The 14,663-nt window shown below is 65.3% G+C and overlaps 1 protein-coding gene across 1 annotated transcript; it reads right to left on the bottom strand.

Moving 5' to 3' along the window:
- Window positions 1-4,949: 4,949 nt before the first annotated feature.
- NES (nestin) lies at window positions 4,950-12,553 on the bottom strand. The gene is given in 5 exon segments (XM_042784944.1): window positions 4,950-6,239; window positions 6,241-9,254; window positions 9,837-9,910; window positions 10,475-10,599; window positions 11,624-12,553. Coding segments are annotated over 5 exon segments (4,812 nt in total). The 5' UTR covers window positions 12,437-12,553; the 3' UTR covers window positions 4,950-5,453.
- Window positions 12,554-14,663: the final 2,110 nt, after the last annotated feature.

The following is a 14,663-nucleotide window of genomic DNA, read 5'->3' as shown; positions in this document are numbered from 1 at the left end:
TTTTTTTTTTTTTTTTTTGAGGGGGGGTGTGTGTTACTAATAGCAGGGAGGGGTTTTGGGGTGGGGGGGGGCATGTTCCCGTGTTTGGGGGCTGCCAGGAGCAGTAACCGTGATGTGGGGTGGGGTGTTGCCCTCCTGGGCTTGGCTGATTTTGGCGGGGGGGGGGGGGGTTTGAGGCGGGGGGGGGCACTGCTGATTGTCCCCCCCCCAGGCCAGCAGCGATGTCCTCCCCCAGCGGCCGGGGGCCCAACCCTGCCCTGGGGAGCTGGAGTGGCCCCCAGAGTCCACCCAGCGGTGTTTGTGGAGGTGGGGGGGGGGGCATGATCAAAAAGGAGGGGTGGTGCTGCCAGGGTGGTGGCGAGGTTTGGGATGCTCAGGGTGCCCCCCCCTCCATGGCCACCCCCTCCACCAACTCCGCCGCCGCCCTCCAAACTCACTGGCCATGTTTGGGCAAGCAGCCGAGCTCGTGTGGGGGTGCCCCGGCCCCCCAGCATCTCGCAGGGGGGGGTGGCAAAGCACCCCAGGCAATGCTTGCGGTGGGGGGGTGGGGGGGGATCCCACAAGCCTGGAGGTGATAAATCTCCCCACCCCTGAAACCCAACCCTGCCGGGCAGTTGTCACCCCACTGGGGTTTCAGAGACACCCCCCCCCCCCCATCCCAGCTGCCGGGGGGGGGGGGTGCGGAATTTGCTCCGAATTCCTGGGAGGAGCTGCCGCCATCGGCTGCTCGACGGGCTGGGAGCAGGGTCTGACACGGAGTCCCCAAACTGGGCAGGCTGTCCCCCAAACTGGGGGTGCGGTCTCCAAACTGAGGGTGCAGCCTTCCAAACTGGGAAAGGGGGGGGGTGTGGGGGGGTGGTCCCCAAACTGGGCAGGCTGTCCCTCTCGAAATGGACGTGTGGTCTCCAAACTGGGAAGGGGGGTCCCCAAACTTGGGGGGGGGGGGGGGGGGTCCCAGGCCAGGCAGAGCTGGAGCCGAGGGACCTTCCTGGCCCCTTCCCGGGGCCGGATCCGGCATCAGCTGCCGGCGGTGACTCGGGACTGGCCACGGTCACATCCTGTCCCCAACAGCGGGTCCTTTGCCTGGCACCGTGCCCCAAAACTCCAGTGGGCTCCAGCTCTGGATCCACGGGGGCTCAGCCCTGTTTCTCCGTCCCAGGTTTGGGGGTTGGATCCGATCCCATCAACCCCTGAAGCGGGGGGGGGGGACACACACACACACACACGACACCCCTGTTTGTCCCAGTGCCACCTGTGTGCTGGGGACCGGCTGTGCCGTGAGGAAGGAGCTGCTTTGTCGGCGTTTCCTCCGGCTGCCGTGTCCGGGGGGTGAGTCACCTCCTGTGCCCGCTGTTCCCCATCCCAGATGCCCCCCCCCAGCTCACGTGGGGTGGGTGCAGCCAGGTACCCAAGAGTAATGGGGTGCCCTGAGGGGCGTGGGGGGGGGGGGGGGAGCTTCTCCACTCCCCATCATTGGCTCAGCCCCTTTCTGCTTGTGGCTGGATGAGAAGGGAAACTGAGGCACGGTGCTGGCACTCACGTGTCGGGAGCCGGCCGGGCTGCTTCCCACGCCCCAGCCATTTTCCTGTACCGCTCCCACCCCACGCCCCCCCCCCCCACACACACACTTAATGACGGGTGGGTGACTGAGGGCTGCGTGCCGCATCCTGCACCGTGTTTACAGGTGCTGGGGCTGTTTGCGGCGCTTCTGGGGCTGGGGGGCGGGGGGGGGGGAAGAGGGTCTTGGGGTGCTGCTTGGTGGGTGGGTGGGTGCCATGTTCCCTGTCTTCCCCCAACCGTTTTGGTGCAAAGGAATATTTTGGGGAGGTGACGGTGTGGGGAGGGGGATCAGGCTGTGAGTGTGGGATTCGGGGAGGGAGGGGGTTGATATCCCAGGAATAGGGGTGCATCCCCCCAGTGACCCCGTCTTCCTCCCTGATGCTGACAGACGGCCCCAGGCGCGCATTCCCGACGGGGCCCCAGCCCTGGGGCTTGGCTCCAGGCATCCTTCCCCCCCCCCCCCCCCAGCCCCCCTCCCCCCCTCCCCCCCTCCCCGATTTGGCAGCAGCTGTCACGGTGCTGCAAGGGGGGGTCACGACCCGGCAGCTGGGTGAGCCCCCGAAACTGGGGACAGAGCTTATTATAGCTGCTGAGAGCTATTCCCGGGGCGGGGGGTCTGACCTGGGGTGAAGGGCGGGTGAGGGGGTGGCCAAGTGACCCCCTCCCACCTCCCCGGCACATCGGGAAGGGACGGTGCTGGCTGGGGGTGGCAATGCCTCGCTCGGGGGGGGGGCACCCATCGCCCACATCCCCACCCTGCTCTCGCGTGGGGGACCAGCCCGCCTCTTCCGCGGGGGGGGGTGTTTTTGGATCCCCATCAATTGTCCCCACCATGCATCCCCCTCGGGGACGGCACCGTGGCCCCGGCGTGGCTCCTGCTCGCCCGCATTTAGCATCCCCAAGGGCTTATTTTGGGGAGGGGGAGCAGGGGCTGCCCCTGCCCCTCTGGCTGTATTTTTAGTCCTTTCCTTATAAGGTTCCCATGATTTTTGGGAGCTGCGAGCGGAATGAAGTCATCGCTGAGGTCATCCTGCTTCGTCCCCCCTCCCCGCCCCGGCGCGGGCTCACCCCACAGGGAGTTTTTGTGTGGGCTCCATTGAAATCCCCCTCTCGCCCAGCCTTAAAGGAAACAAAACCCTTCCCTGGCTGGCAGGGGGCCAGGCTGCGGGGGGCTCTGGGGGGCTCAAAGCACCAGCCCGGCCAGCCCCACGCCGCTCCCCCCATCACTGCGGCCCCCCCGAAGCCCCCCCGCACCCCTCCCGCCTTTTTGCAACGCGCGTGTGCACCAGCACCGTGCTTCCTCCGTCTGGGTGTGCGAGCAGTTTTTGGGTGCGGGGTTGGCACCTCCACTTCTCTTTCCTGTCCCTGAAAGCAGCCTGGTCCCCAAAATCAGACTGTGGGTGCTCAGCTGGGGGGGTGTGGTGTGTGTGGGTGGAACCGAGTGGGTGCTGCCTGTGGGGCCCCGCAGCCTCTGGTTGGGTCCGGTGGCTTTTGTCTGGGGTGGGGGTGGGTGCCTGGTGGGTGTCTGAGCTGCAGCCCCATGCCGGGGTCAGGCATAGGGGGGGGTCCAGGCATGTTTGGTCCCACTGGGGACACGCTCGGTCCCTTCCATGAGCACTCGCTCGTGCATTTCTTGCGCCTGCAGCCGAGCATCGCTGGGGTTTTGCTCTCCAGGCTGCAGCCCCCGGGGTTTGCAAAGCACCCAGCAGCCGTCCCCCACCCTGCCGGGTGACCCCCAGCCCTCAGCAGCCTCGTCCCATCCTCCTCCTCCTCCTCAGGGCGAGGAAGGGGCTCGCCCTCCCCCCCCCCCGCCCCCGCCATCTGTCCCCCCTCATCGCTTTGTCAGCACTGGCTGGAATGTGGATTAATTTCGGGAGGAATGTCACCCCCTGCCTTGCGAAGCTCCTCGCCCGGCCGCCATCTCCTCCCCAGCATCCCGCCACTGTCCCTCCTCGCCCGGGCAGCCCCACTTTTGGGGCACCGCTCGAGGGGACACTGGGGGGCTGGGGGGGGCATTACTGGAGCTGCCATCGGCTGCCGACGGGCTGATGCTGCCCAGGCCTCGCTGGAGGGGTGCGTTCAGGCCAAAGGCTGATTGAACGCAGGCTCGGCGCCTGATTAAACTAATCGGAGGGGTTATTTTTTTTTTTTATTACGGTGTTTGGATCCGTTGGAGTTTAGCCTTAAAAGGAAACCGTCGCCTTCGGGCAGGGGAGGGGGCTGGGGGCTTCGCAGAGAGGAAGGCAGATAAATGTCGGGGCCTTATCGGTCCCTGGCTCCGAGCATCCCCGGGCGCTGGCACGGGGACGGCCGGGCTAAATCCGGCGCGTGGGCAAGCGGTGGGGCCAGCCAGGCGGGCAGCCCATCCCTCAGCACCCGAGGAGCGATGCTGAGCGCACCCGTGGGTGCGAGGCTGTCGGTCCCCAGGGATGCCGTGGCCGCCCGGGTCCCCTCATCCCCTTGCCCGGGGTGACTCAGCCCTTTGCCCGGCATAAAGAAGCCCATTCTCTGGCCGGAGGCTGATTTATGCGGCTCTTCCCGCGCCGTCCCCACGCCCGGTCACACAACGGGGTGATTGAGCCCCCCTCAGCTTCTTGCAGACCCCCCCTGGAAGCCCAGCACCCTGTGGAAGAAGGGGTAAAGCCACGTCTGCCGGGGTGACGGGATCCCCGCCTCAATACTCGGGGTACCCGACAGCTCCCGACGCTGGGCAGCCCGCCCGAGCCGGGCAGGAGCAGCGGCTGGTTTTGCTGGCTCATCGCTAAAGGCGCTGGCACGGGGATGGGGGGGGCTGGCATCCTGTCCTGCTCCCTCTGGCCAGCCAAGGAGGAGGCCGAGCACTTGCCCGGCCAGCAGCGAGTCCTGAGTGGCATCTGCGGGGCTGTGGGGATGGGGGAGCGTCGCCCCAGGGGGGTGCATTGTCCTGGGGATGGGGCAGCATCGCCCCAGGGATGGGGGGAGCATCATTCTAAGAGGGGTACCTCAACCTGGGGATGGGGGAGCATCGCCCCAAGGGGGGGTGCATCACCTCAGGGATGGGGGAGCATCATTTCAGGGGGTCACCTCAAAGGGCAGCATCGCCCCAGGGATGGGGGGAGCATCATTCCAAGAGGGGTACCTCAACCTGGGGATGGGGGAGCATCTCCCCAAGGGGGGTGCATCACACCAGGGATGGGGCCAGCATCGCCCTGGGGTCCCTGTCTCCAACCTGTGCTGACAGACAGCCCCAGCCATGCTTTCCTGGCAAAAAGCAGTCTGCAAGTGCATCCCCCCCAAAACCGGGTCCCCTTCTGCCTCCCCTAGTCCTGCCCTGGGGCTGCTGCCCCATCCCATCCCATCCCCCCCGAGCCCCCCATCCGTGGGAATGAGGAGAGTCGGGCTGCAGCGGATCCGTGTGGGAGGAGGAGGCTTTATTAAATTAACGTCAAGGCAGAGAATACATCCGGCGTGGGTCAGCCCCGCGAGCGTCGGCGGGTCGGGGCTGGGGACCCCGGGGTGCCCTTGCCCCGAGGTGCTGGGTCCCGGGGTACAGCGTGTGGGGGTCCCCAGCCTCCAGCTGGGCTTCCTGGGGCAGATGCACTGGGGGGGCGAGGGGGGGGAGATCACAGGGAAGGGGGGAAACATGGGGTTTAAATTAAATATAGCCACGGCAACCCACCCAGAGGGGGCACAAAATGAGGCTGGGGTCCCGGAGCAAGCATGCGAAAACTGGGGGGCCAGGGCGGGGAATGGAGCTTGGTGGTTCTTCACTCTGAAAAGGGGTGCAAAAAATCCACACAAACATGTTAAAAATCATAAGGAGATGGAGAAGTGTTAGGTGGGCGGGTGGGTGAAGTGAGGGTGCTGGGTTTTGGCAGGGAGGGGGCTACTGGAGGGGTCCCCCGCCGCCGCCGTCACTCGTCCCCCAAGGACCAGGGTTCTTGCTCGGCTCTCAGCCGGCACGCCGGCGGCTGGTCGGGCGCGAGGCACAAGACATCGTCCCCCAAAGCGGAGGGGACGGGGACGGTGTCGGCTCCGCCGTGCTTGCCACACGGGGTGGCATCGGCCAGCTTGGCGGCGGTGGCATCGCCGGGAGCGGGGGGCTGCAGGGGCATCACCGCGCCGGGGGCCGAAGGCTCCGCGGGGAACTCCTGCGCCGGTGGCACGCCGGCGATGCCGTTCAGCACCTCCTCGGTGAATTCGGCCAGGTCCTCCAGGCTGGCCTCGCGGTGCAGCCCGTTCTCGGCCCGAAGCAGACCCTCCGTCCCCGGTGCCGCATCCGCTGGTGCCTCCTGCACCGTCGGCTCCTCCTCGCTGGACGAGGCAGGTGAGGAGTCTTCCTCAGCGTCCTGGGGGAGCTCGGTCCCGCGGGAATCCCGCTGCCCACCCTCGGCCGCCCTCACCCCCATCACCAGCTCCTGGTTGAACTCCAGGGCTTGCTCGACTATTTCCAAAATATCCGAGTCCTTCATGACGTCCACCGGCACCTTTGCAGAGAGATCAGCAGCGCCTGGGCTTTCTTCAATCATCTCTGGGAAACCTCCCTGCTCCGGCGCAGAGCCCGGCTGAGGTGGGTCGGCCTCGGGGGGCTCCTCGTCCCCAGCCGGGAGAGGACTGTCACCATCTGGTGCTTCCTCCTCCACAAATGGCTGCTCATCTGATGTCTGCTCCGCTTGGTCGGGCAGCGGAGAAAACCGGCATCACCCTGGCCTGCAGCTCTGCCGGCGGGATGGGCTCGGCCGTGTCGTGGTGAGCCGTACCGGGCTCCTCCTCCTCCTCCTCCTCCTCCTCCTCCTGCCCCACCAGCCCCAGGTTGCAGCCTGGGAGCGTTTCGGCTGTGCCAGCATCTCTCTCCGGCTCCACCGTGCCATCGAGCTCCTCGATCGATTCGGCAGCCAAGTCCTCTGAGCACCCTGGTCCCTTGTGTGCGCCGGAGCCTGCGGCACCCCGGGCTGGTTCATCCTCACCTCCGGCTAACAGCCCCACGGCCCTGGGGGAGCCGGGGTCTGCCTCGGGTTCAGCCATACCTTCCTCCAGCTCAGCAGTAAAACCCCCATCATCGTCCTCATCCTCATCCTTTGGCATCTCAGGTTCTTCTGGGGGTATCTTCATGTCTTCATCTGCTTCACCAACAAACGCCTCAAAGTGCCCTTCGTCCTCTGGCACTGGAGATGCTTCTCCAGGAGCTTCCAGATCATCTTTGCTGGCTTCGATTGCTTCAACTTTAATTTCTTCAAAGTCCTCAGAGATCTCAGCTTCCTCCGAGCTGGACACCTCTTGGTTGGGAGCAGAGACCATGAAATAACCTTCCTCCTCCTCAGCACCCTCTGCCACAGGGGCTACCTCCATCCCTGCCTCCTCATCATGGCTCTCTGGCACGGTGGGAGTTGGTGGCTTGTCCTTCCCTTCCAGCCATCCTTCATCCTCCGGAGCTATTTTGGATGCAGGGGCTGTCTCTGTGGTCTCCTCAGTCTCCGGAGCGTTTTGGTTGGGTTTCACCTCAGCCAGCATCTCCCCTTCGTAGAGGTGCAAGGGCGTGCTGTCGGGCAGCGTGTCCTCCAGCTCCACCCTCCTGCCCACCCCCGGTACCAGCTCCAGCTCTCCTGGTCTCCCGGCATCCTCCTCCGCCGCCTCGCCGCTCTCCGTGCCGTCACCGGGTACCTGCTGAAGTGCCGCGGGGCTGGTGCTGCTGCTCTCCGGCTGTCCCGGCTCTGAGCCGAGCTCATCATCAGCATCCTCATCCTGCACCTCCCCTGGCTCCTCCGGAGCCTCAGCTGGCTCCTGGCTGTCCCCTTGCCCGGGGACATCTGCGGGTGCCTGGGCAGGCTGCCCTGTGGTGCCATCCTGCTCGTCCCTTGCCAGCTCCAGGGCCGGCTCAGCCTCCGGCGGTGGCTGCTGCTGGCTCATCCCCTGGCTCTCAGCATCTTCTTCATCATCCTCCTGGGTTTCCTCCAGCTCTGCTGGTGATGTGCCACCTCTCTCCTCGCTTTCCAGCCCTCCTGCGCTTGTTGGGGTGTCATCTGCCCAGGCTGGCTCCTCTGTCCCCAGAGCCCCCTCTGTGTCCTCTGCTGTCACCTCCCAGTCCTCTGGACGGGGCTTTTGGCCGTTGCCATTGTCCCCCTTGCCCCAGGGCTCCTCTCCCAGCTCTGGCTCCAGCTCCTGCTCCAGTACCTGTTCCTCAAAGCCATTTTCCTGCAGGTCCCCAGGCTCCTCCAGGGCTCCGCTCTTGTGTCCCAAGGTTTCAGGTCCTGCAGCCTCTCCTGCCCCGAGGTCTTCTCCTACCAGCACCTCCCCAACAGCCTCTCCCTTTTCTCCCTCACCATCTTTTGCTCTGCCTGGGTCCTCCTCTCCCACGGCATCTTCTTCAGCCCCTGATGAAGCCCCTTCTGTTGGGATGGCCTCATGGATGCTCGAGGGCTCCTGCCCCAGGCACGTCTCCTGCTCCCTTTCCTCCTCTGCAGCCAGATCCATCTCACACATGGGCATTTGCCGCTGCTCAGACTTTTCCTGCTCTCCATCAACAAAGTCCTCTTCCAGGTGACTTTCTGTGGGCAAAACCAGGTGGCTTTCCACGAGGACAGCATGAGCAGCTTCGACTTCCCTTTGCGGGGACTCCCCCTCTCGCACATCCATTCCTTCGCCCTGGAAATCACTGTCCTCCCCGCAGGGGCTGCGGGATCCCCTCTCCTCTTCATCCTCCGAGGGGTGCGATGCCTCTGTGCTTGGGGCCTCGTCCTCCTCTTGCTCTGGCTCTTCCCAGGTGGTCCCCATCTGACCAGGGTCACTCGTGTCCTCTTCCTGGGCCACCACTTCTGGTTCCCTTGAGCTCAGCACACTGGGCATCTCCTCCTCCCACACTCCCAGCTCTTCCTGGCTCGCCGCGGCACTCCGGGAAGCAGCCGTGCCGCAGGGATGTGGTCCTGGCGGGGATGCAGCTCCATCCCGCAGGGCTCTGCTCTCTGCACCCAGCCCCTGGACCACGGCTTCCCCAGCCCTCTCCTCCACTTCGGGGGCTTCCCCATCCCTGGCACCCTCAGAGGGGTCTTGCCCTTCCCCGTCCCCCGCTGCAACATCCCCTCCACAAGCCTCTATGGGGGGAACGGGGCTGGGGGCACGGGTGTCCCGGAGGCCCCACGCGGCGCTGAGCGTGGGCTCTTCTTTGGGCTGAGCATCGTCTTTCATTTCCTTGAGAGCATCCTCCAGCGCCTCGCTGACCAGCTGGGCTGGGTACCGCAGGCTGCGGGCGGGCGCCGTTCCCAGGGGCTCCACGCTGGCATCGTGGGGCTCCGCCGTGGCTCCGGGTGGAGGATGCTCCTTCCCTTGGCTCATCTCACCCCCGGCTCCCCCCGGCCAGGCAGGACCCTCACCCCCTGGGCTCCCTGGCTCCGGTGGCACGTGGCTGGGGGGCTCTGGGGAGAGAGGAGGGGCAGTTTTGCCAGGCTGCGAGGGGCAGATGGGGGCACCCAGCTCCCTGGTCGTGCTGGCAGTCTGCGGTGCCGTGGCATGGAGGACTGAGCTGATTTTCTGGAGCTCTCTGGTGCCAGAGCTCTGGCTTTTGGGTGTCAGGGAGTCGCTTTGGGTTTTGGCTGGCTGTCCCCTCCCCTCTGCCCTGGAGAAGATGGAGGGGCTGGCACGGTGGTCCCAGGGCAGCAGCCGCCTGGCGTCGGTGCTCGCCGGTGCCAGTTTGCTGCCGCTGCTCACCTCCAGCTTGAGATCTGCAAAGAGCGAGGGGGGAGCGCCGTGAGCGCGCTGAAAAGCCACTCATTTGGCTCCCCCGTCCCTCCTCTGCCGCCTGGGTGCCTCTTGCTGTCCCCTCTCCTATTTTTAAACAGAACGTGGGAAATTCCTCCCTCGAGTGCAGCCTGTGCCGATGCTCCTGGAGGATTCGGCATCGCGCAGGGATGATGCTCTGCCCGGCTGCAGCCGCAGTCCAGTCCTGCTGCTGGGGGGAAGCGTGCAGGCAACAGGCTTTCCTTGTTATTTTGGGGGAGGAAAAAAGAAATGCTCCGCTTTTCACAACAGCCCACAGTCCCAACTGGGCACAGGGATCTGCTCCTGCTCTCCCTGTGCCGGGGAGGAATTAAAAAAAGAGGCGAAGAAGCAGATAAGCTGTTATCTGCACCGCGACGGCTGCAAGCCCCATGCCAGGAGACCCCTGGTCGCCGTTTGCACCTTCCTATCACTCTGAGCAACTGCTGCCAGGAAAATGCTTGTGTCTATATTCAGCCTCATCCCCCCAACCCCCCCTCCGGGGTGCCGTGGCGGCAATGCCAGGGCTCTTGCCGGGGCTCCCTTACCTCGCAAACCGTTGGCCAGCTTGTATTCCCCAGCTGGCATTTGCAAGCGGGTGCTCTCTGCTTCCAGCAGCGTCCTGCAAGGAGAGGAGTGGGGTGGGTGCTACAGGGTGGGTGCTACGGGGCGGGGGGGGTGTGTGTGGGGGGGTGTGGGTGTCTGCAACCTGTGCACTCCAGCACACCCCGCTGGGCTACGGCCGCTGTTTTTCAGGTAAACTGAGGCACAAAGGGGCTATGGATGGGTTTGCTGCCCTGTCCCGGCTTGGCGGGGCGACTGGGGGGGCCCAGAGCAGCCCCCCTTGCTCCTGTCTCCCCTCCCATCCCCCTCGCCCCCAGGATTAGTGTCCATGACGGGTGACATCATGCTCTGCCGGGGAGGCCCCTCGGCTCAGCCGGGGACAGCCCCTATTCTCATGCTAATTGTCCCCCCCAGTCCCCTGGCAGCCTGCCTTTGTCTGGGGCCATCTGGAAGGGCTGGAAGAGGGGCACTACTGGGGCTACCCCTATGTGAGACCCCCCCCTCCGCCTCTCTTGTACCCGAGACCCCTCCTGTGCCCACAGCGGTGCAGGGTTGGGGTTCAGGGAGTGTCGGGGAAGCGGCGGCTTCGTCCCAGCCCTGTCCCCTGCATCGGGGACCTCACCTGTAGGTCGCCACTTCCAGGCTGAGGGACATCTTGAGGTGCATGAGCTGCTGCCTGTCCTCCAGCACCTGGGCGATCTGCACCCGCAGGCTCTGCTTCTCCTGCTCCAGGGCCTCCATCGCCAGCTGCGGGCAGCACGAAGGGGGGGTCAGGGAGCCCTGAGCCCTGCCTGAGCCCTGCCATAACTGGGAGCACACAGGTGGCTCTCGCTTCCCCCCCACACCCCCCCACACCCCGGGGATGCTGCGAGAAGAGAGGTCCTGGACACTCAGTTTTACTGGAGGGGGGTGGGGGGGCTGAGGATGCGGACAGAGGGGTGAGAAGGGGATTGGAGCTGAAAAGCGAGGAGGAGGAGGGAGAAAAGGCCGAGGAGGTGTTCAGGACTGTGGGATGCCGGTGTGGGAAAGAAGCATCTTTCGGGTGAGCGGTCGAGGCCGCTGCACCCTCTGCTCCGCGGCACCCGTGGCCGGTCCCCAGTCCTGGAACAAAGAAGGACCCTTCCCCGGGCGGTGTCTGCGTGGTCCCCAGCATTTCCAGCCTCCTCCCCCCGCCCCCGCCGCCTCCCTCCGCTGAATTACTTTTGCAGATGTTGGGTTGCAGCTGCAGCAGAGTCGGTCGGAGTTTATCCACCCTGCAACAGCCCCCCCATCCCCCCCCCCCCCCGCCCTGCCGCTGCCTGCACCCCCCTGCCTGCACCCCACTGTCTGCACCCCACTGCCCGCACTCCCCTGCCTGCACCCCCCTGCCTGCGCCCAACTCTGGGGGGGCAGCGGGCAGGGGCTGCCCTCCCCTCAGCACACCGGCTCTGGAGCCCAGCGGGACGTGGAGCAGCAGCCCCGGGTAGGGTGCTGGGGGAGGACCCAGTATCTGGGTGCTGCTCCCCTGCAGCGGGGTGGCCCCCGGTGCCTGTTGTGATGGGGACAAGCATGTCCCCAAGCCGCTCTGCTCTTCCTCCTGAGCTTCCTCTCCATCTGCAGCTCATCCAGGGCCACCATCCACCCCTGCCCTGGGGCTTGCTTCCTCCGCCTTGCCTCCCCCTGTCCCTCTCCCCCATCCTTTTGAAGTCCCCTGAGCACCCCCCCAGCCACCCACAGCACCCCGATCTCCCCTTCCCCAGGGCACTAGCACCTCCCCACCGCCTTCACCCACCTGGAACTTCTCTGCCTCCCCGCGCTGCTCCTGCCACTGCCGAGCCAGGTTCTCCTCCAGCATCTCCTTCCGTGCTTTGAGCCCCGCCAGGTCCTTCTCCAGGTGCTGCAGCTGCAGCTGGCTCTGCTGGTTGTCCTCCACCGCCTTCCAGAGGTTCTCCTTGGCCTGGCAGAGGGAACCCTCCAGCTGCGACACCTCTGTCTTGTAGGTCTCCACTGCCCCTTTCCAGATCTCCGAGAGCCTCTTGGAGTAGTCCTCCACCTCCACCGGCTGGAAAGCCACCGGCGCGCAGCGGAAGCTCTCCAGGCTCTGCGAGAAGCTGGCGATCTCCTGGTCCAGCCCTGCTTTTTCCTCCTCGTGCACCTCCAGCAAGGCTTCCACCTCCTTCTCCAGCTGCACGGCTCTCTCCTTCAGCCAGATCTGCGCTCTCCTCTCCTCCTCCAGCTCCTTCCTGCTCAAGGACAGCAGCTTCTTGGCTTCTTCTCGGGCTGCTTGCTCCTTCTGGCACCTGCTTTTCACCTGCTGAACCTCCTCGTAGAGGTTGTCCCTGGCCAGCTCGGCCGTGCACTTCTCCCTGAAGGCATGATCCAGCGCATCGCGCAGGGCTCGCAACTCCTCCTCGTACTTTGCCCGCCACGAGTCCCCGGCGGGGCTGCCCTTGGCACTCTGGATTTCGGCTCGCAGCACCTCATTCTCCTCCTCCAGAAACTTCACGCGGGCCAGGTACGCCTCCAGCCGCTTGTTGAGGTCCCACATCTGCAGCGACTCCTCGCCCAGGGCTCTCGCCCCTGCGAAACTTTCCGTGCTCAGCATCGGTGCTGCCGGGGGATGCCGGGGCTCTGGCGCCGGCGCTGCCGGGGGATGTCGGAGAAGGCTGGAAGATGCCGGGGAAGATGCCGGGGCTCTGGAGGAGTGGGAAGGCAGGGAGGGAAGCGAGTGGCTGGGAGCGGAGGGGAGTGCAGCTATTCATACTCCACGCCGGGCGAGTGGGAGGCCCCCGAGACCGGGGTGAGCAGCGGGGCTTAACTCTTCCGCAGCCAGGCCGGCTTCAGCCCACGTGGGCTCGACGCCGGCTGCGGGAGGGCTGAGCCCTGCTCCAGCAAACACCGCCAGGATTTCCCAGCCCTGGGGAAGGGCAAGGTGTTTCTTTGCGCTTTGGGAGAGTGGCTTGAAGGGTTGGAACTCCCTCCCCAGCATGGATCTGCTGGGAAAATCCCCCACCCACCCCCCCCAAGCTTGACTGCCATGGCAGGGTGCTGGGGGGCTGCCGTGGGGCTCAGTGTGGGAGATGTCCAAGGGTGGGTTGGCAGATGCCCAGCCCTGAGGGCTTGGCTGTGGGCAATCCTCTTCGGTGGCTCACTGGTCCCGTGCCACTCCAAAACCCGGGGCCCAGACGAGGCCCGTCGGGGGTGTCACAGTCCCGGGGGGGTGTCGGCTGCACTGGGGTCACCAGTGACCCTTGGTGACTGGGGCAGTTTTGGGCTCAGCACAAGCCACAGCTGAGCCAGTGCCCTGGATTTGGCCATACAGGCATCCCTTGGGGGCGGGAGGAGAGCGGGGGGGGGGGCGGGAGGCACAGGGCATCACCCCAACCGACACCCCCCCCCCCGGGGGTGCTGCATCCAGCTGTGTCCAGCTGCAATCTTCTTCCTCTCCAGATGTGCTCAGCGGGAAGTGCTGAGCCGAGCTGGGAGCCCAACGGGGACTCGCGGCTGCGGCTGGCCGCCGCTTTCGCCGGCAGCCTCCGAAACTTGGCAAGCGCCGCCTCAACATTTGGTTTCGCTCACAGCTTTCACCCGCCGTCACGGTGGGGTTATGAATCGCTTTGCAGGGAGCGTTTGGGGTTTATTATTTTTTATTTTTCTTCCCTCCCCCCCCCCTCCCCCCCCAGCTGATTTATCTGGGGGGGAGGGCAGCAGGCTGGCAAAGGGAGGAAGTTTAAAAATTCAAACTCGGGAGGTTTCTGTGAACAAAAGAGGCAGGAAAACATCATTTGGGGAGAGACTTGTTGCCAGCTTTCCCTCCCGGTCCTCCCTCTCCCAGAGAGACGGTGGTTTTCCCATGGGAGGGTCCCTACTCTGTCCTCATCAGGGCAAGGAGAAAAAGAGTAAATGTCCCCTCCCCAGCTGTCACAAGGGCTGGCTCCAGGCGAGCTCCTCTGGAGAGACAAGCAACAGTCCCCTCTGCTGGCAAAGGCCACCCAGAGCCACCCAGAGCCATCCCTGAGCTCCCTCCAGGAGCTGGTGGGGCCCCCACGTCTCCCCCCCGCCCCATCTGGGAGCAGCAATAACAGGGAGCCCGACCCCCCCTTTGCCTGGCAGCGATCGGGTTTTCCCCCCGGGTGCTGCTGCGTCCCATCCCGGTTCCTGGCTGGTGGGGATGGGGGGGGATGCCCCAGCTTGGGGGTCCCCGAAGACATCGGCTTCCCGGCTCATCTCCGGCCAGACATCCTGTCTGGCTCCCTGGCCCCGGCTCTGGTTTGCCTCTCGCAGCCGGGATTGAAATGCCATTAAGCAGCCCAGGGAGCGCTGAGCTCGGGTAATTCATCTCCAGGTCCCCGGAGCTCCAGGCAAGCAGGGCGATGGAGCTTTTTCATGCGCCTTCTTCCTCCTCCTCCTCCTCCTCCTCCTTGTTTCCATCACACAGCTCTGGAGCTGGCGGTCCGCCCTCCCCTCTGCCTGGCTGCTTGGCTTTTCCACCAGCTCCCAGTTTCCTCCTCCCATGGGGTGGCTGGGTGCCCGAGGGCGGCTGGTCCCCGATATTGGTGCCTGCCGCAAGGCGGCCCTCGGTGCCCGCGGCTACGCCGGGAAGTGCCAAGGAGGGAGCGTTTCCTTCCTCCCTGCCCTCACTCCCCTCTTCCTCCCCCATGCCTTTGCTTTGGCTTTCCCCACCGTGCCCGGTCCCCTGTCCCACAGCCAGCACTGGGGCTCAGTGGGACAGCCCAAATCCTGCACCCTTGGGATCCCCAGATGTGTTGAGGGGTCTCTGCGCTTCCCTATTTGGGGGAGGCTGGGGACAGAGCTGGGGGGACACCCCGGAG

The sequence above is a fragment of the Tyto alba genome, unplaced genomic scaffold (genome assembly GCF_018691265.1).
Source record: "Tyto alba isolate M040663 unplaced genomic scaffold, T.alba_DEE_v4.0 Super-Scaffold_8, whole genome shotgun sequence".
NCBI classification, from domain to species: domain Eukaryota; kingdom Metazoa; phylum Chordata; class Aves; order Strigiformes; family Tytonidae; genus Tyto; species Tyto alba.
This window is presented reverse-complemented; position numbering and strand designations above follow the sequence as displayed.